The sequence below is a fragment of the Clupea harengus genome, chromosome 15 (genome assembly GCF_900700415.2).
Source record: "Clupea harengus chromosome 15, Ch_v2.0.2, whole genome shotgun sequence".
Taxonomy (NCBI): domain Eukaryota; kingdom Metazoa; phylum Chordata; class Actinopteri; order Clupeiformes; family Clupeidae; genus Clupea; species Clupea harengus.
Window position 1 is genome coordinate 9,562,461 of NC_045166.1, and position 21,135 is coordinate 9,583,595.

General features: G+C 41.7%; 1 protein-coding gene, 2 long non-coding RNA genes and 1 other non-coding gene across 4 annotated transcripts; 2 read left to right on the forward strand and 2 right to left on the reverse strand.

The window, feature by feature from the left end:
* Positions 1 to 7,377: 7,377 nt before the first annotated feature.
* Positions 7,378 to 8,446, reverse strand: LOC116223758. The gene is made up of 2 exons (XR_004165249.2): positions 8,080 to 8,446; positions 7,378 to 7,481 (listed from the first exon to the last, which is right to left on the reverse strand). It is a non-coding gene; the product is annotated as an uncharacterized LOC116223758 (long non-coding RNA).
* LOC116223924 lies at positions 7,600 to 7,875 on the reverse strand. Its single transcript, XR_004165332.1, has one exon.
* Positions 8,447 to 8,502: 56 nt separating the features above from the next.
* On the forward strand, positions 8,503 to 10,178 carry glrx5 (glutaredoxin 5 homolog (S. cerevisiae)). Its single transcript, XM_012819319.3, has 2 exons — positions 8,503 to 8,936; positions 9,649 to 10,178. The coding sequence occupies exons 1-2, from the start codon at positions 8,645 to 8,647 to the stop codon at positions 9,819 to 9,821; spliced, it is 465 nt and encodes a 154-aa protein (XP_012674773.1). The 5' UTR covers positions 8,503 to 8,644; the 3' UTR covers positions 9,822 to 10,178.
* Positions 10,179 to 11,924: 1,746 nt separating this feature from the next.
* LOC116223759 lies at positions 11,925 to 17,336 on the forward strand. The gene is made up of 3 exons (XR_004165250.1): positions 11,925 to 13,133; positions 13,238 to 14,007; positions 14,216 to 17,336. It is a non-coding gene; the product is annotated as an uncharacterized LOC116223759 (long non-coding RNA).
* Positions 17,337 to 21,135: the final 3,799 nt, after the last annotated feature.

Below are 21,135 nucleotides of genomic sequence, written 5' to 3' on the forward strand. Positions count from 1 at the left end.
CCTGACTCTGGAGGTGTACAGGTCTTGGATGGTGGGCAGGTTGGCACCAATGATCTTTTCTGCAGACCTGACTGACCGTTGGAGTCTGTTCTTGTCCAGTTTGGTGGCCGATCCAAACCAGACAGTGATTGAAGTGCACAGAACAGACTCTATGACTGCGGTGTAGAACATGATCAGCAGATCCTGAGGCAGGTTGTACTTCCTAAACTGGCGCAGGAAGTACATCCTCTGCTGGGCCTTTTTGATGATGGTGTTGATGTTGGGTTCCCACTTCAGATTCCGGGAGATTGTGGATCCCAGAAACCTGAAGGATTCCACAGCCAACACAGTACTGTTGTGTATGATGAGGGGGGGCAGTGCTGGGGGACTCCTCCTGAAGTCCACTGTCATCTCCACGGTTTTAAGCGTGTTCAGCTCTAGGTTGTTGCGACCGCACCACAGGACCAGCTGTTCAACTTCCCGCCTATATGCAGACTCATCATCATCACGGATGAGGCCGATGACTGATGTGTCGTCTGCAAATTTTAGGAGTTTAACAGATGGGTCTCCTGAGGTGCAGTCGTTTGTGTAGAGGGAGAAGAGCAGTGGGGAGAGCACGCATCCCTGAGGTGCACCAGTGCTGACTGACCGGGTGCTGGATGTTGTTTCACCCAGCCTCACCTGCTGCTTCCTGTCTATCAGGAAGTTTGTGATCCACTGACAGGTGGAGGCAGGCACAGTGAGCTGGGTGAGTTTGGTGAGGAGGACTTCTGGAATGATGGTGTTGAACGCCGAGCTGAAGTCCACGAACAGCATCCTTGCATAGGTCCCTGGGGAGTCGAGGTGTTGCAGGATGTAGTGCAGCCCCATGTTGACTGCATCATCCACTGACCTGTTTGCTCTGTAGGCAAACTGCAGAGGGTCCAGCAGGGGGCCTGTGATGCCCTTCAGATGGGTCAATACCAGTCTCTCAAAGGATTTCATGACCACAGACGTCAGGGCGACGGGCCTGTAGTCATTCAGCCCAGTGATTGAGGATTTCTTGGGAACTCCACACAACCCTGAGGGAAGGATTTGGTCTGAACACAGTAGACAAACCTAGTAGCCCCCCCCCCCCCAAAGAGAAAAAAAAAAAAACAGTGAGCCAGTCTTTTGAACGGCTCTCGGATAGGAACGGACCCATGAGATTCGGCTCCTTTCAAAGAGGCGATATTCCCATCACTAGCGTACTCAAGCCACAGAGTCAGACTCAAGTCTGACTTAGCTGGAAAAAAAAAACTGTCTTATACTGAAAGATTGTACAGTAGCTTGCTGTTAATATTTTGTTTCTCAAAGGCATCAACATTTACAGTATTCAACTGTATTTACGAAGAACGGTGCATTACTGTACAAAATGTCATTATTCGTTTTTACAAAATTACAGTATTTTTACAGCAATTTGTTACAGATGCAAGAAATCAGACAGTGACATTCAAATCTTCAACAAGGAAAGATGGAGCAGGTTGTCTCATATCAGAGTTGATATTCAAGCCAACGGATTACACATAATGTTGACAGTTTGTAGAGGTACTGGTTTTCAGCCATGTTATCAGAATGTTATCAACCTATATTTCAAGTGCAACAAGTTCTATCTTAAAACATCACAACACAACACGTGTGTTAACGCCTTAAGTGTTGACAATGTAATTGGTGTAAGTGTCTAGATTAAAAACAAGGTAATGAATGTTTAGAAATATGTTTTTTTTTTAATATAAACATTTAGGCCTACAAAACATTTAAAAGTATACAAATAGTCAAACCAAATGACAATCATCTTTGCAATGGGTTTGATTGCCACAAGATGATGGACTGTCCTCAATATATTTACACATCTGAATTACGCTGTAAAATATAGGGATACCAATTTGGCCAGATGTTTTTATACTTTTATTTAGTCGCCTACTCAATACAGAGAAAAATATACAACCATTGACAATGTGATTAGTCTCCCTTAGGCTTATCACATGTGCTGCCATGTCTGGGCCTACAAATGATTTTCAGATAAGCAGTTTAACAATGAATTTGTAGAAACAAAGTTGACCTATGGAATTCTATCTTTTCAGAAAAAAATCAAGGTTGTCAATGTCATTTTAAAAACAATGAAGTTAAAGTTTTTTTTATTTGAGAGACTAAGCAAGTGCATAATTCAGTTCACTTTATGACTACCTTTGTGATGTCAAAGAATTTTCTTCAGCTTAACTCAGACAAAACTATGATCTTTGTCATTGGATTTCAGCACATTGCAAAACAAATTCTGCCATCTGCTGGCAGATCTTCTCATCTGCTGATCATGTTCTTTTTAGTTGGGTCCAGAAGCTCAATTCCGTGACCATTCTCTGGCTAATATGTTTTGACGACTGATTTGACTTCTATACACCATTCATAAAAAATGTATGTCCTCCGCAAAAATTTCGGCATTTTTCGCTAGAGGGCCGAATCCAATCTTGAAAAAGTAACTTTTTCACCAGAGCACCTAGAATAATGTATGAATACACTTTTTGTGGCAAATTGACCATAAGGATTGTGATTCTGACATCATCTTGACCCTGAAATCCAAGATGGCCACCATCCAGGAGAGCAACATTGTAAAGTTTTATACACAAATCATCCCCCAGGTCTCTAGGAGATGCGTGATGTTTGGCGTATGGCATTTATACATTACTTATTATGGAAGGACAAAAACAAAGAATATCAGAAATAAGTTTGATTTAATAACTGTAACTTAAGAAAGGAACAAAAAAAACTTGAAACATGTTTGTACCCCAATAATTGTACCTTTTGGTCATTAAAAAATGACATAAATTGTAAATTACAGGATGCTTTCATGTTGTTAAATGCTAGACATTATTCTAACAATGTAACTGGTGAATAATAAGGACGTTGATATAAGACAATCTTATACATCGGTATAAGATTAGTCCGAATCAGAGCATTCTGCCTCACTAGAATATGAATCACCATCTGATGAATCCCATCTCCTACTCTGCACATCATCATTTTCCTTTTCATCACAATCATACTCGCTCTTATCTTCCTCGCTGTCTTCAACTGGCCTTGATGCGGGTTGATGAGTTGGAAGAGCAGGTTGTGTGTGGCGGACAGGGCGACAATGACCATCCACCAACTCCCATCCATGTCCGATTGCCAAGGGGTGGTGCTTCAGGGAGGGATGGCGTACTAGATATGCCAAGTAGTTGGCACGGAGGCAGTGTTGGCGTAAGCTATCTTCATCTGGGGGAGACGGATTAATGATTTATTTTTCATACTCTTCCACTTCACTGCACGGGCCTCAGCCATGGTGCTACTGTTGTGGTCACCATAGATGACATGTCTTGTGAAGTTGAATAGCTCCTGTAACACCTCCTCCTCAAGGTCAAGGCTATCTCTGCACTGTGAGAGCTGTTGTGGTGCCACAGGGCTCTTCGCCCCCTGGTCATACACTGACCTTTCACCCTTGCCATAGAACCCAGAGTTAGCATCACATCCTGTCATACAGTGCAGCTGCACAATGCAGTTTGCCATCTCGTCAGTTACCAGATCACTGCAGACTACCGTCTCCTGCTTTCTCTTGATTGTAGAGCATACCAGGCACTTGCTTTGAGATTAACGCTGCTGCGACATTGGCATCAGTATCAGCAGAATCAATGACAACAGGTCCACTATAGCCTGACTTTCGCAGCACTGCCTAAGTGGAGAAGAGGATAGTGTCTGCCTCAGACTGGTCAAAAGCAGTAGTTCTGCATTGTTTGCTGGGTTGACAAGTTAGTTTATTGGGAGCCAACAAAGTAAGCAATCTCTTCATCAACAGTTTGTGCAATGTCGATCAGGTAGCTGCTCTGGCAGAGGGAAATGGATCATCCAATTTCATAAAGGTGTTGGGGATATGTGCCTTACCCTGTGCCCGCAGGTCTCTCTCATCATCTTTAGTTGAGTATGCTGCATCGTATGGGTTATTCACACAGATGATATGATCAGCATGACCATGGCGGGCAAGGATGATAGATACTAGCGTGTGGACATAGTCTGACCATGTGTATGGTGTGCTATCCGGCTTCTGTCGATCTTCTGCTGATGGTGTAGCCATTCTCCAGACCATGGATATTTTTGAGACAAACTGATCAAATTACATGCCCTATATTCAAATTCTACCAATGGCTTAAACTAATAAAAGTGCGAGATAAACACTGTCACCGTCTTCTGAAATAAACACAGGTAGCTCAGCATCGTAAGTAGGTCATCCAAACATTCAGTATAGGAAGTGCAAATGGCATGGCATCACTTCCCCCCACAATTATCCTGTTGCCCACAGCCAGACATCACATTGGCATTGATGGCAGTTGTGGTAGGTCGCTTTACAATGTACTGTGTGATAAGAGAGGCAAGGGAGAGTGTGCTTGGGGACAGATCTACTACCCCCTTCTTCCCCTGCAAAGCAGAAAGCAGTTGAACAATGAGTGGCGAGAGCTCTTCCTCCTCGTCTAGTTGCTCGACTCTCGGAGGCCATGGGGCGAGTTTGATGGACATGACATAATCTCTGAGCCGCTCAGCTACATTGTGCACCAGTTGCTCACTGCTGATACCAATGGAAGAGAGCGCTGCTTCGACATATGTACCTCTCCCACATGTATCATAGACTAGGTCACTGTGGTTCCTCTGAGGGTGTGAGTGGAAGCCAATCTTATCCCCAAACTCCTGGGTCAGGACGTCTTTGATGTAAAATGACTTTATCCCGGATTTTGGGAAGCCATACCCATATATGATGGATGTGTAGTCATGGAGGAGGCTCTATATTTACCTTAGTTCATGTTCCACAAAGATAACTGTTTTGACGTGGTCAAAGAACATTGTCTGAGCCTGACTGAGAGTGACATTGTGCATCAATGGAAGCTTGTCATCTTCACTCATTTTCTGGTATCTACGCACATGTTTCAACCAGCATTTTAGGTGATATCTCATCTCAAGTGCGTAGGGTTGGTCAGCCGCAGAATCTATTACACAGTTAATTCTGTCGTGCATTACTTGATATTCCAGGGCCACTGTGTGGCTCTTGAATGCTGTCCATGATTGATCATATGAAATCAGGTGCAGCTTTGATTCTGGGTGCTTCTTCGACTCTGGAGCACAGCACCAGACACATTTAGTTCTGTCATGGATCGGTTCTAGGCTTGATCGCAGCCGTTTGGAAGCTGGAGCCACAGGTGGGGAACAAACGTCAGACATAAACGAATACTGGCTTTCTTCAAACTCTTGGAGAAGAGTTTCTCTGTCTTTTGTTGGCCCCGTATCCCGTATGGTGGCCATCTTAGATTTTGGGGTCAAAAAAGCTTTTCATGGCCTCCATCCTATCTATGTCTGACCTCTAAGTACCGCACACACTGGTACACCCTTTGAGATCCTCGGGCAGAAATCTTTTGTCTGTACCAAAAGACCAGCTGAAGACTAAAGGGGACAGAGTATTTGCAGTCAGGGCCCCAAGGCTCTGTAACAATCTGACCGAGGAAATCAGGTTGGCTTAGTCAGTGAGTTCCTTTAAGTCACTTCTCAAAACACACTTTTATAGGAGAGCCTTTCCTGAATTTTTCCTGAAAGTTTTTATTTCCTTTTAAAAGGTTTTTACTCCGTATTGGTGTACCACGGAATTGGTTTGTACTGTATATACTGTAAGACGGTAAATTCCTAGACCAATAAGGGAATAGGCGTATGGAAGATTTGGGTGGATGCGTCTCTCTCCTCACTTTGCTGGAAAAGTAACATTTATTAAAAAAACAAACACTTTTCTTAGTACGACCATCTGACTCCACTCTTTTTGGAACCCAGTCTAAGCTCCTCGCTTTTACTGTACTGTATATTTATACTGGGGTTTGTAGGCTGATCTCCAACTCAATGCACCTATCGTCTGTATTATGAATTTCCTCTCTTACTCCATCAACCGGTTTCTTCTCCAAAAGGAAGTGTCATTTAAGGATCTTGCCACGGCCGGCCGATTCCATTTCACATTTCCACAGACATAACCTGTCATCTAGTTCTGGACTAACCCAGAGGTCCTACAGTGCTGTTAAAGGGGCATATTTCAGCTTGTTATACCGAATTGGCTCAGTGACAGAGCGCCAGACTGCTTGTCCACTCTTTGTATGTCCATTCGAATTCAGTGCAGAGGCTGAGCAGCATCCCTATCGCTATATTATACCATTAACAGTTCACTGCAGCATGTCTAGCCCAGTTGATTCTAGCCAGGAACCTCAAAGCGTTTTGTCCACTTTAGGTCTGCAACTAAATCCTAGTAAGACGTTACCGGAACACCGTAACCTGAATAATCCCCAGTTAAGAATTTCAGAAGAGGTCATAGTGGGTCAGAATTACCAATTTATTACGTCAGGTACACGTTACTACTACAGTTTACAAATAAAACAAGTCTAAAGTGAAGAATATAAGTCTAAAACATCACATGAAACATAAAAACACTTAGAGAACATGAACATACCTGGCTGCTTAGAAGTGACTACTCACACGGATGTGAGGGAGATCTGAAGACAGAATGCTCCTGGTTCTATGCACACCTTCCCCTTAAGGACACATTTATTGCCTAATAATTAACCCCTAGATAAGAGGTTTCTCAAGATGAGAACCACACATTAACAACCAAAATGGAGGGAGTTCTCACCCAAATTTGGGGTGGACCGCCTCCAAAGAGAGACACCTTTGCACTCTCACAGAGACCAGAATGATCAGGTCTCTGATATCTATGTTTTAATTAATATATACAGTTGTAGAACTGAGACCATTTTCCCACTCAGATTGAGACCATTAAAATGAGTTCAAACAATATACAGAAATCATCTTCCAATATAACATTTCAGTTCAACACTCTTACATTCATTTCTCTGCCCCTAGTTTCACCTCAGCACGGAAAGGGAACCAGAGACAGAGGTCTGAGATAAGAGTGTCTGCAGGGGGGTTGAGAATTTAAAGAATTGCGACAGCCTCTGGGCATTGTTTGCTAGGGGCACAATAAACTAGCACCTAACCCCCCGACAAATGAGTAGTTAACCAGGAGATGGTCCTCTGGGTTTTTTCCGTTCCAAAAGGTCCATTCCTGACATCTGCGTTTTTCCGGCAGAAATCCATTCCTGCCTTACAATGCCAAATTGTTTTTATCCGTTCTTTTAAGACCTGATGATTTTATGACTTATTTTGCTGCCTCTGTGAAAGTACTTCGTCACATGGTTTTTGAAAGGTGCACTATATAGATATAAAGATTATGACTACTAATACTAGACTGCTAATGCATACCTTTTTTAGGACAAGATGTGAAATCACACACGAACATAATCATACAGACTGATGAGAACACACCTCGAGTTACTTCACCAACAATAAGATCATTTTTATTTTATAGGGATACTACAAGGGCTAAATCCATCTGGAGAACAACGCTGACAATCTTCGAGGCATTCTGGTCCTTCCTAAATGAAAAAGAAAGGTGGAGGGTTGGGAGATGAGAATACAAAACGCAAACATTAGGTGCTGAACTACCCCCAAATCGCACAGGCTAGAGTAAGACACGCGTAAACAATAGTGCTATAATGTAGCAACTTGTAGGTGCTTGTATGGAACATTTAACCAAACAAACAACATATTGTTGCTTACTTTTGTCTGCCTGTTTTTTTGATAAGTGAGGGTAAAGAGTGAACAGTCACTCCCGTGGAAACAGAACTTTACAGATTGTTACAGGAATATCGCACGTGAAACTCCTACAACTTGTGAAGTCACGCCTTAGCTTCCTTTTTCACTCTATGCAATCCTGCTGTGCCACAAGCTGGGAAAGACGCAAGAAGCTTCTTTGCAGGATTGCATCTGCTTTTTTAACCTAGCTAAAACATTCAAGGTAACTGTTAAGGCAGAAGACATATTGCGGCCGTACAATCATCAGTATAAGTGCAACAACGGACATAACATTGGGAAAATACTAACGTTAAACCACATCGACTTGGTTACTGAAATCTAGCACGATTAAGCGCTTACCATGGCTACGGGTTTGAGAGCCTAACAAGAATTACTTACATTCAGTAACGATGGATATAACTATGACCATCCAGTCAAACTCAAGAAAGCATGGTGTGTTGAGTTTAGAATTCACAATGGCTTACCTCGCTTTGTGAAGATGCCGAAATCAAAACTGCGTAAAGCGTTTTAAGGAAGTGATGTGTTAATAACCGGAAGCTGTCATTGGGGTCATAGATTTATATAAAGTGTTATAACCCTTTATATATATGTATGATTGGGGTCGTCTTTTTTAATTTACTTTTAAAAAGAATGTATTCTAATCTATTTCGACTGATCTTTCAACTACAACAGGTAGAGCTGTAAAACACGCACGATAACGATTTAGGGACTTTATTGAATTGTGTAACCCACTTGATTGACACTTCTGTTGACCAATCGAATGCAAACGCAAACTCAATTCAACCTATCCAGATCATTCTCCAGCTCTTTCTATGAAGGTTGGGATTCATGCGAACGAAAGTGGTGTTATTATCCGGTGGCGTTTCAAGGCTGGAGAACTAACTCTTAACAGTTGAGTTTTGTTTCAGCAAAGCTAGGGTTTTACACCTGTCATACTTTCAAAATGAACACTTTAATCAGATCAACTGCTCGGTGTTTCCGAGCTGGAGCGGTGCTGAATATACCTCAAGTTGACAGACATCTTCCGTATGCTTCGGCCCGACTCATGTGTTCGGCAGACATAGAGAAGAATGTTGCTGAAATGGTGAAGAAGGACAAAGTAGTCGTGTTCATGAAAGGGACACCTGCCCAGCCTATGTGCGGTTTTAGTAATGCTGTCGTCCAGATTTTACGGATGCACGGAGTTGACGACTACGCTTCATACAATGTACTGGAGGACCAAGACATCAGACAAGGTCAGCTATTGCTAAAGCCAGCTAGCTAGCATAGCTGAATAACTCAACTTAACAACTACCTAATATTTGTCTTTGCTACTGTGCTTGAACTTACATAGTTGCTAACTTAATTTGTACCCTAGTTTCGTCGCTAGAATCTAATGTCTTCGTATGCCGAGTGACTAGCCAAATTAACTTTCAGCGGAATGTTAAACTAACCCTGGTTATCTTAGTTAGTCAGATGGATAGTTAAGTCCTCATTGAACCCGTTTGGGTTGAGTTATGTCAGGCAGGAAACACCTCATGTGTCGGTAAGCTTACTGTCTACCCCAGCTGTTTGGATCGACTGCTAAATTGACAGTTAACGTGAATTAACCGTTGACGTTTGTCAGTTAGCACTTGCTTTAACTTTGCTTTGTTTTGCTTTGGATAATGGCGAATACCTCTAGTGGAAATAACGTTTCCATGTAACTCACCGATAGGAAACCAAATCCTAAGTTAACATGATAATCATTATGGAGTAAGCAGCTCGCTACGTTAGCAGCCAAATATAATTGGTCTGCGTTATCTTCCCAAGGTTACTAGCGATGTTTTTTTTATCTGTGTTGAGCAGCGCGAGTGGGGCGTTAACTGTTTTGAACAGACTTTTCACAGTTATTGAGTGTAACGTTTAACGTGTCAATGCAGTACTTTAGGCCACATCTCTGAAATTCACTCTTCGCTCTTCCAACAGGGGTGAAAACATTCTCCAATTGGCCCACGATTCCACAAGTGTTCTTCAACGGGGAGTTTGTGGGTGGCTGTGACATTCTCCTGCAGATGCACCAGAACGGTGATCTGGTAGACGAGTTCAAAAAACTGGGTATTTCGTCTGCACTCTTGGATGCCGAACAAGAGTCCAAGTAGATAAGTTGTTGAGTGGGAGAGTTCAGAAGTTCGCAAAGGCTCCACCAAGCCAGATGTCATGGGAAGTTGGTTTACATGACCTGCTGCAGACTTACCTCAAGTGACTATGGACTGTGGGAGTTGGGGGTTGAGGAGGGGGGTCTGAGACTACTCCAAAAAGATACACACACTATCCAGATCCTGATTTAGAAACACGTCAGATCATCATAGCAATTACTCTTGCTGCATATCTGAGCAAAAGAACACACCCATGTAGTTCACTGTGTATTTAAGTGTTGTATATTAAGATGTTATCGTATGTAATTCAGAGGCATGTAAAATATTTGTCAATAAAATATTTTAAAGTGTATTACTATACAGACATTCTGGTAGAGTTTTTATTAGGCCTTTATTTAGAGGTTATGACATCCGATATTCAAGCCATTTTGGACTGGGGGTGGCAGGTGGGGGCATGTGTGAGTTACATTACGAGTACAAGTAGGATATTTTTGGTGTCTGTGGTTGTCATACAAATTAGTAATAAAGCTTATTCATTGTTGCTTTGTTATGGAGAGATATGTGGGGGTTTTTTTTTGGTTGAAGAGAGAGAGAAAAGCTTTGTTTAACCTGGAAATTCCACTATTAGCCAATCATGGGTTTTGTGTTTTGAGTATATCAGTTGCCCAATATCATTGTTTTCCCAGGAGGCGATACTGACTCATAGGTACTAGTGACATCATAAATGTGTTAGTTACCAATAGGCCTTAAAGCAACAGTCTTTTCAGACATGTTGAAGTCTATATCAAAGTCGCCACTAGGAGGTGCTTTTGGACAGTCAAGGTTGATTTTAATGAATCAAAAAAGAAACATAAATGAAACATATGAACAGCATGATGGAGAATTGCATTTGTAGAATTAACTGCTTGGTAAATCTGGACCTCAATAGTAATTGACTTTTAACTGAATTTTAAATATGGCAGCATGAATTCAAATTAATTTATATGCCGTGTCTATTTTCCCCACACCAAAATTCAATAACAAAATGTAGAAATTCGTAGAGAAGCCCTTGTCTATTAGATGTGATGTTTTTTTTCCCCCTTCTGGAAGAGTTGATCCCATCCAACATCCCAGACTCCTTAAATCATGTGAGCAGTTATTCGCAGCCTGTGAGTCTGAGTGAGATTTTGTACATTTGAAAACACCATGGATTTAACTGTAAAATGATATTAATGTATGTTTTCATATGAGCATCGGCACAATAAGGAGGAAGAGCCACATGCAGTGTGAAGAGACTTTCACAAGAGGCTACTGAAATACTACAAATACTGTCAAATTAATACATTAGTGAAGTGCTTCTCAAAGTATGGGCCGGGAGTTGCCGTAATGGGGGTACGTGTTAAGGGACGAGAACCCGAAACAACCTACTGGTCACCTGAAGTATGGCAGTGCTCTGCTGCATAGTACCCTGTGACTAACCTACTTGGTGATGAGTTTATAGCCTACTTTGTACATATACTGTATTCTATGGTCAGGGCCTACTGTTTAGTCTTTATGTTAGAAGGTAGCTAGTCTAATTATTAATATAATGGACCTGCGCCTAAAATGAACCGATCCCACAATTAGAATCATTTAAAAAAAGTAAATACAATGAAATTTAAACATGTAAATGATTGATGCAATTAAATTGAAGATGTTTAACTGTTCAAATGTGGGGGCACAATTTTGTTCTCATTGTCAAAGGTGGGCCTGCCTAGAAAGGTTTGTGAATCACTGCATCTGTACATACTGCTTCCTTAATTCCAAACCTGAGGCCATGTCTTCATCACTGGGTCGAATCTGTGGTTGTTTTGTTTTGAGTTATTTTCTTGAGATGGTTTTGTTATGTCTTAAATATGTCAGTGGCAAAGCAAACTTTAAAAAGTTACTGCCAAGCTGTTTTTATGAGTTTCCAAATCAGTGTTGGTGGCATCTAATTACAGTCCCTGATCAACCTCATCAGGTTATTACATAGCCTACTATGAAGCATTCTTAATGATCAGTATTCTTCACTGTCATAATCTTCTCTTCTCTACTCTACACTACACCTATTTGTGTGTTGGAGGTTGCACACACATCTACAACACAGTCTTTCCCTCCCTCTTCCAGCTTCAGCTTCTCTCTCCTGTCGCCTCCACTTCCCAGCTCTCCACCTCTCCCTGGAGCTGGTTGCTAGGCAACGGCAGGTCTTGCGCTATGTTGGACAGGAGGAGCGGGGAATGCCGCTCGGCTCTGTGTGGAGACCTCTTGCTGGCGGAACCAGGTCACTCTCTCTCTCTCTCTCTGCCCCTTGGTGGGAGGCCCACACTTGAGAAGAGAGATAGGTGGTTAGGAAGAGCCTCTCCTCGAAACGGTCAAAGGAAATATATGTCTGCGTAGAGGAGCCTGCTGCACACAAATTTACAACAGCTGTTTGTGTGTGTGTTCCAAAGTGCTGATGTCTTGACTCTCAAAAAACAATCTTGTTCTGCCGGCTCTAGACAAACACGGAAGCAAAAGCAGGAAGTGTTAACAGAGAGATTAAGAGGTGGCTAGCTTCCTGCGCCATCTGTCTGTGTACTGTCAAATGATTATTTGCTGATGTCTGTCTGACTGGAGACACGGCTGCTGAACCATCAATATTTTAATGTCAACTGTGATAGTAGGCTATTGCTGAGGCAAAGTTTAGCCTCAAGGGCAACTAGAGTGGCACTGTGAGAAAGTCATATGAAACTTCCTGACAAGATGGTAGAGGAAATGTGTGAAATCATCCTGGCTATGAACTTCTCACAATGTCTTGGCCATTTTAATCCAGTCCAGTTGAGCCATCTTGATTTTCTCTCAGCTGAGGTCAGTCTCTGCAAGGCAAACTCAGGGTGGGTGTTATGAGCAGCTACAGGCTGAACCAGAGGGACAACGTTCGGAGAAATGACAGACACCTTACGCTTGACCTCATCTGGTCCATAGGGACAAAATATATAAAACGAAACCTACAAATCCCTTTGGAAATCTTCGGACCAGCTGTAGCTCATTTAAAAAAGTTGCAGATAGGGCATTTTTTACAGTCACGGAAAAAACGTACTGACCCTGTCACTGACAGTCCAGTTCAATGCCATGCATGTTTTCTTTTTTGCACACTGTGTTTGCCACTTTCAAAAGTGTGTGTTTGCTTACACTCAGAGGGAGCAAAGTTTCAGAGCCAACACGAGTCAGCACTGGTCGGTTTTAGTTTTTTCACTTTATTTGGAAAAAGACGTTTAGGTGGACAACTGAGCAATGAGAAAAACAATAGTAAAAGCAGTTCTTCGCAAAGGACGAGTAAGTTTCGATTCAAATTATCGGCCGTTGGTGAGACTATGTTATCCTCTCCTATTGGTGTTTTTCTCTTGCATGTCCAAGTCTGTCTGATCTTGTCCCAAAAGGCTGGCCTGCAGAGGAAACTGCATGTAACCGTCTCAAGGACAACGGTGAACGACGCCGCCATCCTTGACGCCGCTAACAGACCTGAGAGAACAGAGAGCCGAGCAGAGTCGATTCTGACCCTCCTTGGCATCGTCGGAACAGTGCTCAACTTGCTCCTCATGATTTTCGTCTACATCTACACTTCCCTTTGGACATGGAGCCAGCAGGCTGGCGTCACTTTAAGGTCATGCTTTTTGAACAAAATTGTAAATGTCCCAGCTTTTTTTGTGTAGTCGTTAGCCAGAGTTCATGTACATTTTGGCTCAGGGGATTCTACCAGCAAAGCAATAAAGGATGTGTTATACTGTGTGGAAGAATCATTCATTGTGTAGCTTAATCACAATTTTATGTGTGGATTGTTATACATGTTAGTATGAGTTGTTCAGTTTTGTTTTATTATTTGTTTTATTGTTCTTTTAACATCTTCATTGTAGGGTTTAAGCATAATGAAAATGACCAAAGAGAACTTTACTGTTTTATTTAACCTAAACAGATTATGTTTCATAATGTCTGTGTTGCAGCATTTTTCTCAGTTGCATGCTTTAAGCAGTGAACTTTGACCTTCTCAGGGGCTGCTGTCCATCTTAACTCTTATAGCTGTATGCAAAATATGTGAAAACCACAGCTTGTCCTTTGACCAGTGTGTTATTTTTAGACACTGAAATGCTCTGGATATCACAAAGAATTTCGACTTGTGGAGGATCAGTGTCTTAGCACGAAGAGCTCCTTTGTGAGTTGCACTCTCTTTGCACAATAAGCCTCCTAATTAATGGCAAAGCCATTAACAAAAAGGCCTCCTGTCCCTCTCTCCTTACCTAAAACATCTTCCATTTACAGACTATTTTTATAACCTACCACACAATAAATATCATGGTGCCATCATAGGTTCTAAGATGTAATGTGAGTCATTCCCTGTGTTTTTTCTTTTTTTTCCAAAGGTAGCTGTGAGCCAGCCTCAAGCCCACTTTCTCTATCCCAGTTGGTGAGAGTGTTCTTCCCCTTGATTAGGTGCCCAGCAGTGCGTTCTGTCGAGCTAATATCTCACACAGCCCCCGGCACGAAGAATCAACAAGGTCCAAAGGTATACCGAAACACCTTGGCCACTGTACTGAGCACACACTGAAGACTGGGCAGTGTTTTTAGCTGTCATGGGGTCCCTGGGCTTCAATGTCGCCTTTTATTAGACTGTGTGGTGCTGTCCTCTGTTCCTGTGTGGAGCTGTCCTCTGTTCCCTGGGAGTGTGGCTGAATGCACGGATCAGTGCTTTCAGAAGCAGAGGTTTTTTTTTTGCTCTTTGTAATGTGTCTCTCACCTAGCTGTAAAAAACCAAGTGTGATGATGTCCCTCCAGACACTCACCGGAGCGGTGTGTTCATGGCCATAACTATAGCAGATCGGTGTGACATTCATAGACATCATCTCCTACTAAACTGGCATATCTCAAGGCAGAGATATTTGCAGCAACTCATATACTTATATATTAGTGTATATATAGTATACTTATTATAAACTAAAAAATGGAGCAATTTTTTCAATTAAATAGAGGACTACAAATGACATTTTGTTGATTCATTGTGTAGCTTTCCAAACATATTTGTTTCTTTGTCACTATTTAGGTCTGCGCATGTTTATCTTTTCTTGAGAGTTGTTTCTGTCACTCCCAACGGGAAAATATGTGTTCTTGCGTTTCATATTCAAATCCTATCTGCTTACATCTGGCTCCATTGTTGTCCACGCATCAGAGGGAAACAGAAGTTGTTCTCTCTGTGTCAACACCGTCTAGATATGGGAGAATATGAAAAATGAAAGATGACTCTTGTGAAACATTCATGGGACAGCTTCTTCTGCCCTAGCATTAATATTCAGATCTGGTTTTGACAGAACAACGACATTACAAGCTGGCTATTGCCTCATGATTCATATATGGATTCCATCCTCTTCCTGTGTTGTTTGGTGGTTTGCATTTATGCTACTGAAGCAAGGCTTTCTCAGAATCCACTGAAGCATACAGTTATTGTAATTTCCTATAGAAATACTTTCCTGGAAGCCAGCATTATAACTTGTTTATTACAGGGCTAATCTTTTACCAAATTGTTGACGTGAAATACACACAAAATGTCAGTCCAATTTTATGACAGTACTTCAAAACTGAATATGTTTAAATGTTCCTTTTACCCTCTAGTTCTTCATTCCGAAATTCATTATTACTTGACCTCAGGCCCCAAACATCTCACAAATATTATGGATGTTATGGAGGGATGAAGCTGAAGTTGATGACTTTCTCAGAGTGCACATTGCATCCTGTTCCCCAGTGTCACACTGACAAATGAGGAACCCTGAGTCTTTGTCCTTCACCACTTCTCTGTTCTACTCTGCTCTTGCAATGAAGGTTTTTTTTTTCTTCACTATTTATTCACATCAGATTGAGATCACTGTGATGCATGTTGTGCCCTTGTCATTCAGAGAAGAGGAACCGGAACGGGCGATATCATGTGTGAGTTTTGTAAATGAGGTGGCAAATGTTAGCATGGCAACAGCTAAAACCCACATTCACTGCAAAAAAATTGCTTTGAATGTGTATGAAATGCCTTCAGACCTCAGCTTCTGCTAGCCTAGCTTCCGTATTGCATTCGCAAAGTCCTGCAGTTGCTCAACTATATTTCCTTCCTATCATGCACATTTTCAGAGTTTCTTGTAGACAATACTTATCTGTGAATCTGTGAACCCAAGAAGCATAGTGATACTGTTGCATAGTTTCCATGGACATCATTATCAGGAACGGGGAAGTGGGGAACATTGAAATTCCTGTAGCTAGTGCTTCACTAATCAAATGACTGTTCACTAAAATATTACTCACCCAGATAAAAAAAGAACTTAGGGGTTCAAATGCAGTATCTGGATTAAGTTTGGCTTGACACTGATTAGACACTAAGCCAAGAACTGTGACTTGCTGTTTGAATATACAACAGTTAAATTATGAATCAGTAAAAATCTATGGATAAGTTGTCTTTGAAGTGTAGAAGGCAGAAGCACTTTCTTTATTCATCAAAAGAGGCACATCACAGCCCTCTAATGAAACATTTACAGTTTGTATTTAACATTCTCTTTCTATGATTTTAAGTACCATATAGCAGAGGATACCTTGTACATACTATATTTGAATTAATAACATTGTTGTGCCCTCATATGACCCCATTCATGCTTTTATTGCCACTGTACCAAGACTCTGAGACATGTTGTTTTTGAAGTATGTGATATAACACAATGACAAAGAGCTATTTCAAATGAATGTTGTTTCAAAAACACGTTAATCGAATGTGAAATCACATCATAACAGGGAGACACCTACCCTTCCATCTGCAGACAAGCCTGCAGACATGATTGGATGAACTGGAATGCCTGCTCTTCTGCATATTCAGAGAGGGCTTTTGGCAAAAGCTGGCAGCAGGCCCAAGGCTCACCAGGCGGCTAGGTTAATTAAAAGAGACGTTACATCATCCCTCTGCTAATGGGGCTATCGTGCAGCAATCCCCCCAACCCCACCCCAGTCTCCTCATCGAATTCTATTGAGATGGCCCCACGAGAGGAGACGTGTGTGTGTGTGTGGGGGGGGACACCTGTCCCGCTGTCTCAGAGAGAGAGAGACTCCGAATGTGTGGAGAGTGAAAGTGAATGTGACTGGTGTATGGACCAAAATAGGAGAATGGATCAAATTCAAATTAAACTTCAAGATTGAAACATTCTTAATAAAAAGATTCAGCAGCGCCTCTTCCCACCCAGTGTTCATGGTTTTGTGAGGTTTAACTGTGCAAGTGTTGATTGTTTGGCGCGTGGTAGAAAGGAGGAGGTGTGTGGGGGGTGGGATGTGCAGATAAGGACATCATGGTTAAGCAGTTAAGCAATAGTGTAAAAAGCAACTGACCACTTTGTTTATGCCTAATTGCATTACTCATGTTGTAATCATCTTTATATGTGCAAAATCCTGGCCCCTGACATAATTTGTACGTGGAATCGGAGGCTTTAATATTTTTTATTTTAAATAAACATAATTTGGCTCAAGGAATGCAGTTTATATGATATAAATGGTTATGTTTATATAAGTTGCTTGGGGAATGACTTAATAAGGCTTGTTCTTTCTTCACTATACAGCATAGCACATAGTTTCTGCTGCTGCTGCTGTCTTCACACCATGCATGATCTCTGCAGCAGAGCAGACTCACACCGTCTAAATAAATCCTTAATAGATAAATACTATCAATATTTATCAAATATAAAGTTATGATTATAAAAGCTTACATTTCCACTGGGTTACATGTGCTCCACTGTATGTCATGCATTCAGACTCTCCTTCAGAGTCAATGAGCTGTGTGAGGATGAAAACCTGCCCTGCAGTTCACCGCTAACAGACACAAGCTCTGAACACCATTACACACTCACACACACACACACACACACACACACACATCAGGCGAGTGCTCCTGTAACCTTTATGCTTCATGTGAAGAAGAACACCTCTAACAGTCAGGTCGAGATCACAGCCCACACCATTTATCACCAGACATACACAACTGCTGCTTATTTGACAGAAGGACTACACCTACTGTGACATGGCCTGTGTACAGTCCAATGATAATATGAACTGCATTGTAATATAGTGATTGTGAAAGATAAATAAATTGTGTTTATAAACAATTACAGCTAAAGTTAGATTTGGGATTAGGGCTAGGGTTATACGTGCAGATTATCCAAGCGTTATTAAACATTGTTAATTTGTGTGTTACACAATGTAGTTACAATGTAATACGGTTTGGCTAAGCAAATATATTGATCTAGCACTATCCTTTTACTGATAGTATGTATAAATGTATTGATCTAGCACTATCCTTTTACTGATAGTATGTATAAATGTATTTATCAAGCACTATCCTTTTACTGATAGTATGTATAAATGTATTTATCTAGCACTATCTCCTTTTACTGACAGTATGTATGTTGTGTTTTTATAGCACTATCTCCTTTAACCAATAGTATGTATGTTGTGTTTTTATAGCACTATCCTTTAACTGATAGTATGTATGTTGTGTTTTTATAGCACTATCCTTAACTGACAGTGTGTATGTTGTGTTTTTATTGCCATGGTGCTGTGAGTGGATTTCAAGTCCATGGGCATGCAGTGTGTCGTAGCAATCTATCACAAGAGCTACTTAAACAGAGGATGGGGTGGGTACTACAGGATAAATGCTAAAAAGCCTTTAAAGGTCACATTCTCACTCAGCAGAGTGCATGTGGCCATGGAAAATTTGGCACAGCTTTCCCTCGCATCAAACGTCACCCACAGACAGCACTGTGACACGTTGTGATATTCACATTACTATTCACATCCATAAAACATTGTAGACATGACTGTGTGTGTGTGTGTGTGGGGGGGGGGGCCCTCAGAACTGGAAGGCAAATACCTTTGCAATTAAACTTTAATTTGTTTTTGTTGCTGTTGTTGTTGCTACCCCAAACCCAAACAACACTGTAGCTTTTGGCTCAGATCTGCGACCCTAGAGGGGTTATGCATTAATTAATTGAATAAAATCATGAAGGTAGCCTACTCCCCTCAAGCAGTTGTAGATAAATGATTGCATTGCCCAGCTTTCAGGGGAGTATTGTACAGGTAAAACAAAAGAATAATTACACAGTATTGTGTGCTTAAAAGACGTGATGTGAAACAATCAAGACAAAACAATGCATCTCCACTTCATGTGGAAGCAGCGTGTGCCTCAGCCACAACAATAGATAGATGGACACGGTGATTGCCTCCCTGCCACACAAACTCATTAAGGCGTTCCTCTTCATCTCCTTCAATTAGGCGTCCTCTTCCTGAGGCCGGGCCCCCTGTAGGGCTGTCGGATGAATGGCATCCATTAGCAACGGCTGTTGTCTTTTTTCTCTCTCTCTTTCTCTCTCTGCGTACGTCGCCCCTCCATTCATTTCCACTCGGTGGAATAAATGCGAAATGCAAAATTTGCATCCAAATTAGATCACGCCCACTTGCTCTAACTAAACACTCCTCCACCTCCTCCTCCTGTTGTCTGCCCTTCTTTATTGTCCTTTTTCCCATCCTCTAAAGCCTTCAATGTTTTTTTTTTTTTTTTTTTGGCACACACCCAGCCCTGGGTGTTTGTTTGTGTGTGAAGTTTGGCGTTGAAAGTAAACTGTGGGGCTGTAAGGCTGTGACACATGATAAATCACACCTCGTGTAGGCGACAGACGGCAATTAGAGAGCATGTGCGTCTGTATCAGAGTGAGGTTGTGTGTGTGGGTGCTTGTGTGAGTGTGTGTGCGTGCTTGTGTGAGTGTGTGTGTGTGTGGGCGCTTATGTGTATTTGTCAGTGTATATGTGTACATCCATGCATGCTGCATTCATCAGTGAATGAGATGATGTGATCAGTGTGTCATACTTGGACCGGGAAGAATCACATTCTTTGAAATTCCTAAAACGTCTGGTGTAGCCGTTAGGTAAAGCAACAGGGAGCAGAAGGAGCCTGTGTTGTTGTTTTTGCGGTTTGTGCGGCTTTGATGTAGCCTCAGGTGTGAGCCGCAGCGCCGTGCGTCTTTCATCATCCTCACCGGACAAGATAAGTCCTCAGGCTCCCAATGGCAGAAACACAACACTGAAGAGACTCGACTCGCAGCCGGCTGATACGTTTGCCGGCACCACCACCGCGGCTGTGATATTGGAAAGTGGAATGCATGAGGGCTCTGCTGCTACCATCTAAGGTTCTTGTCATATCACACATTACTGTGTATGAGGTGAGATAGTCACAGCACTCAGGTTGTATACGGTAGATATAGCAGTGTCTTGTTGAGCAGAACAAAGTTTCAGGACATGATGGCTCTGCTGCAACCATTTAAAGTCCTTGTCATATCATAAATGGCTGTGTATGGGGTGATATACAGTATAACGGAGATAGGTGGTAAACGTCACTTACAGAGAGGAACAGGGCTTTGATACCACTGAGTGGACATTAATAGGACCAGAATAGTATGAAGCTATTTGGAATTGTGTAAGCAATCTATTTTTATTTCTTCTGTTCCTTTTATAACCTTTATAACCTTGACCACTCTGTCAAGACACTGTGTCATTTGTCATTATGACAGTCACATTTGTTTTCCCTACACTGGCATGGCCTAGTGCCAGCTTAAGTGCCAGTCAATTGATGACGCAATGGTCTGGTGATTCAGTGTTAGCATTATTCAATAAACTATTAAGTGAATACAAATATATATAAATCATTCATCTTTGAGACATTATTATAAGATATTTGACGAGTAAAATCAAGTGAAGTTTGTGGCACTTTCTATGCCAACTATACTGTATATTTATATATATACACATATATACTGTACGTAGGTGCTATATTCATGCATAAACCAGTCATTACTGTATAATGTAATGCACTGCATACTGTATTGTCACGTGCATTGTATTATCATGGTAAATACCACAAAGCATTTTAATTCTGTACTGACATGGGGAAACACAAACCGCAGTTTTCCAGAACCAAAATTTGGATGACATTACATTCGGCTTCTTTTCATGAAACACAGCCTCCTTTAGTGAACTTCGAGTATTATCTATCATCCATCATTCATATTCAAATATCAGTTGGATTCATAATTGCAATTCAGAGTGAATAGGATTTCAAAGGACATTTCCGGACTCTAGTCACCATTCAGCATAGTGTCAGAGTTGAGTCTGAGGGTAACAGCTGTTGGAGCTTATGGTAAGAAATGGCTCCCTCTTGCACTTGTCATTTTATTCGAGCACCACAGTGAGTCTCTCACACAGTCACAGAGAGGTAGATCAA

Bases quoted from the DNA above. Each gene is read 5' to 3' on its own strand.
- glrx5 (XM_012819319.3), top strand. From the start codon at position 8,645: ATGAACACTTTAATCAGATCAACTGCTCGGTGTTTCCGAGCTGGAGCG. The intron at 8,937-9,648 runs GTCAGCTATTGC...CTCTTCCAACAG, and splicing joins GGACCAAGACATCAGACAAG to GGGTGAAAACATTCTCCAAT.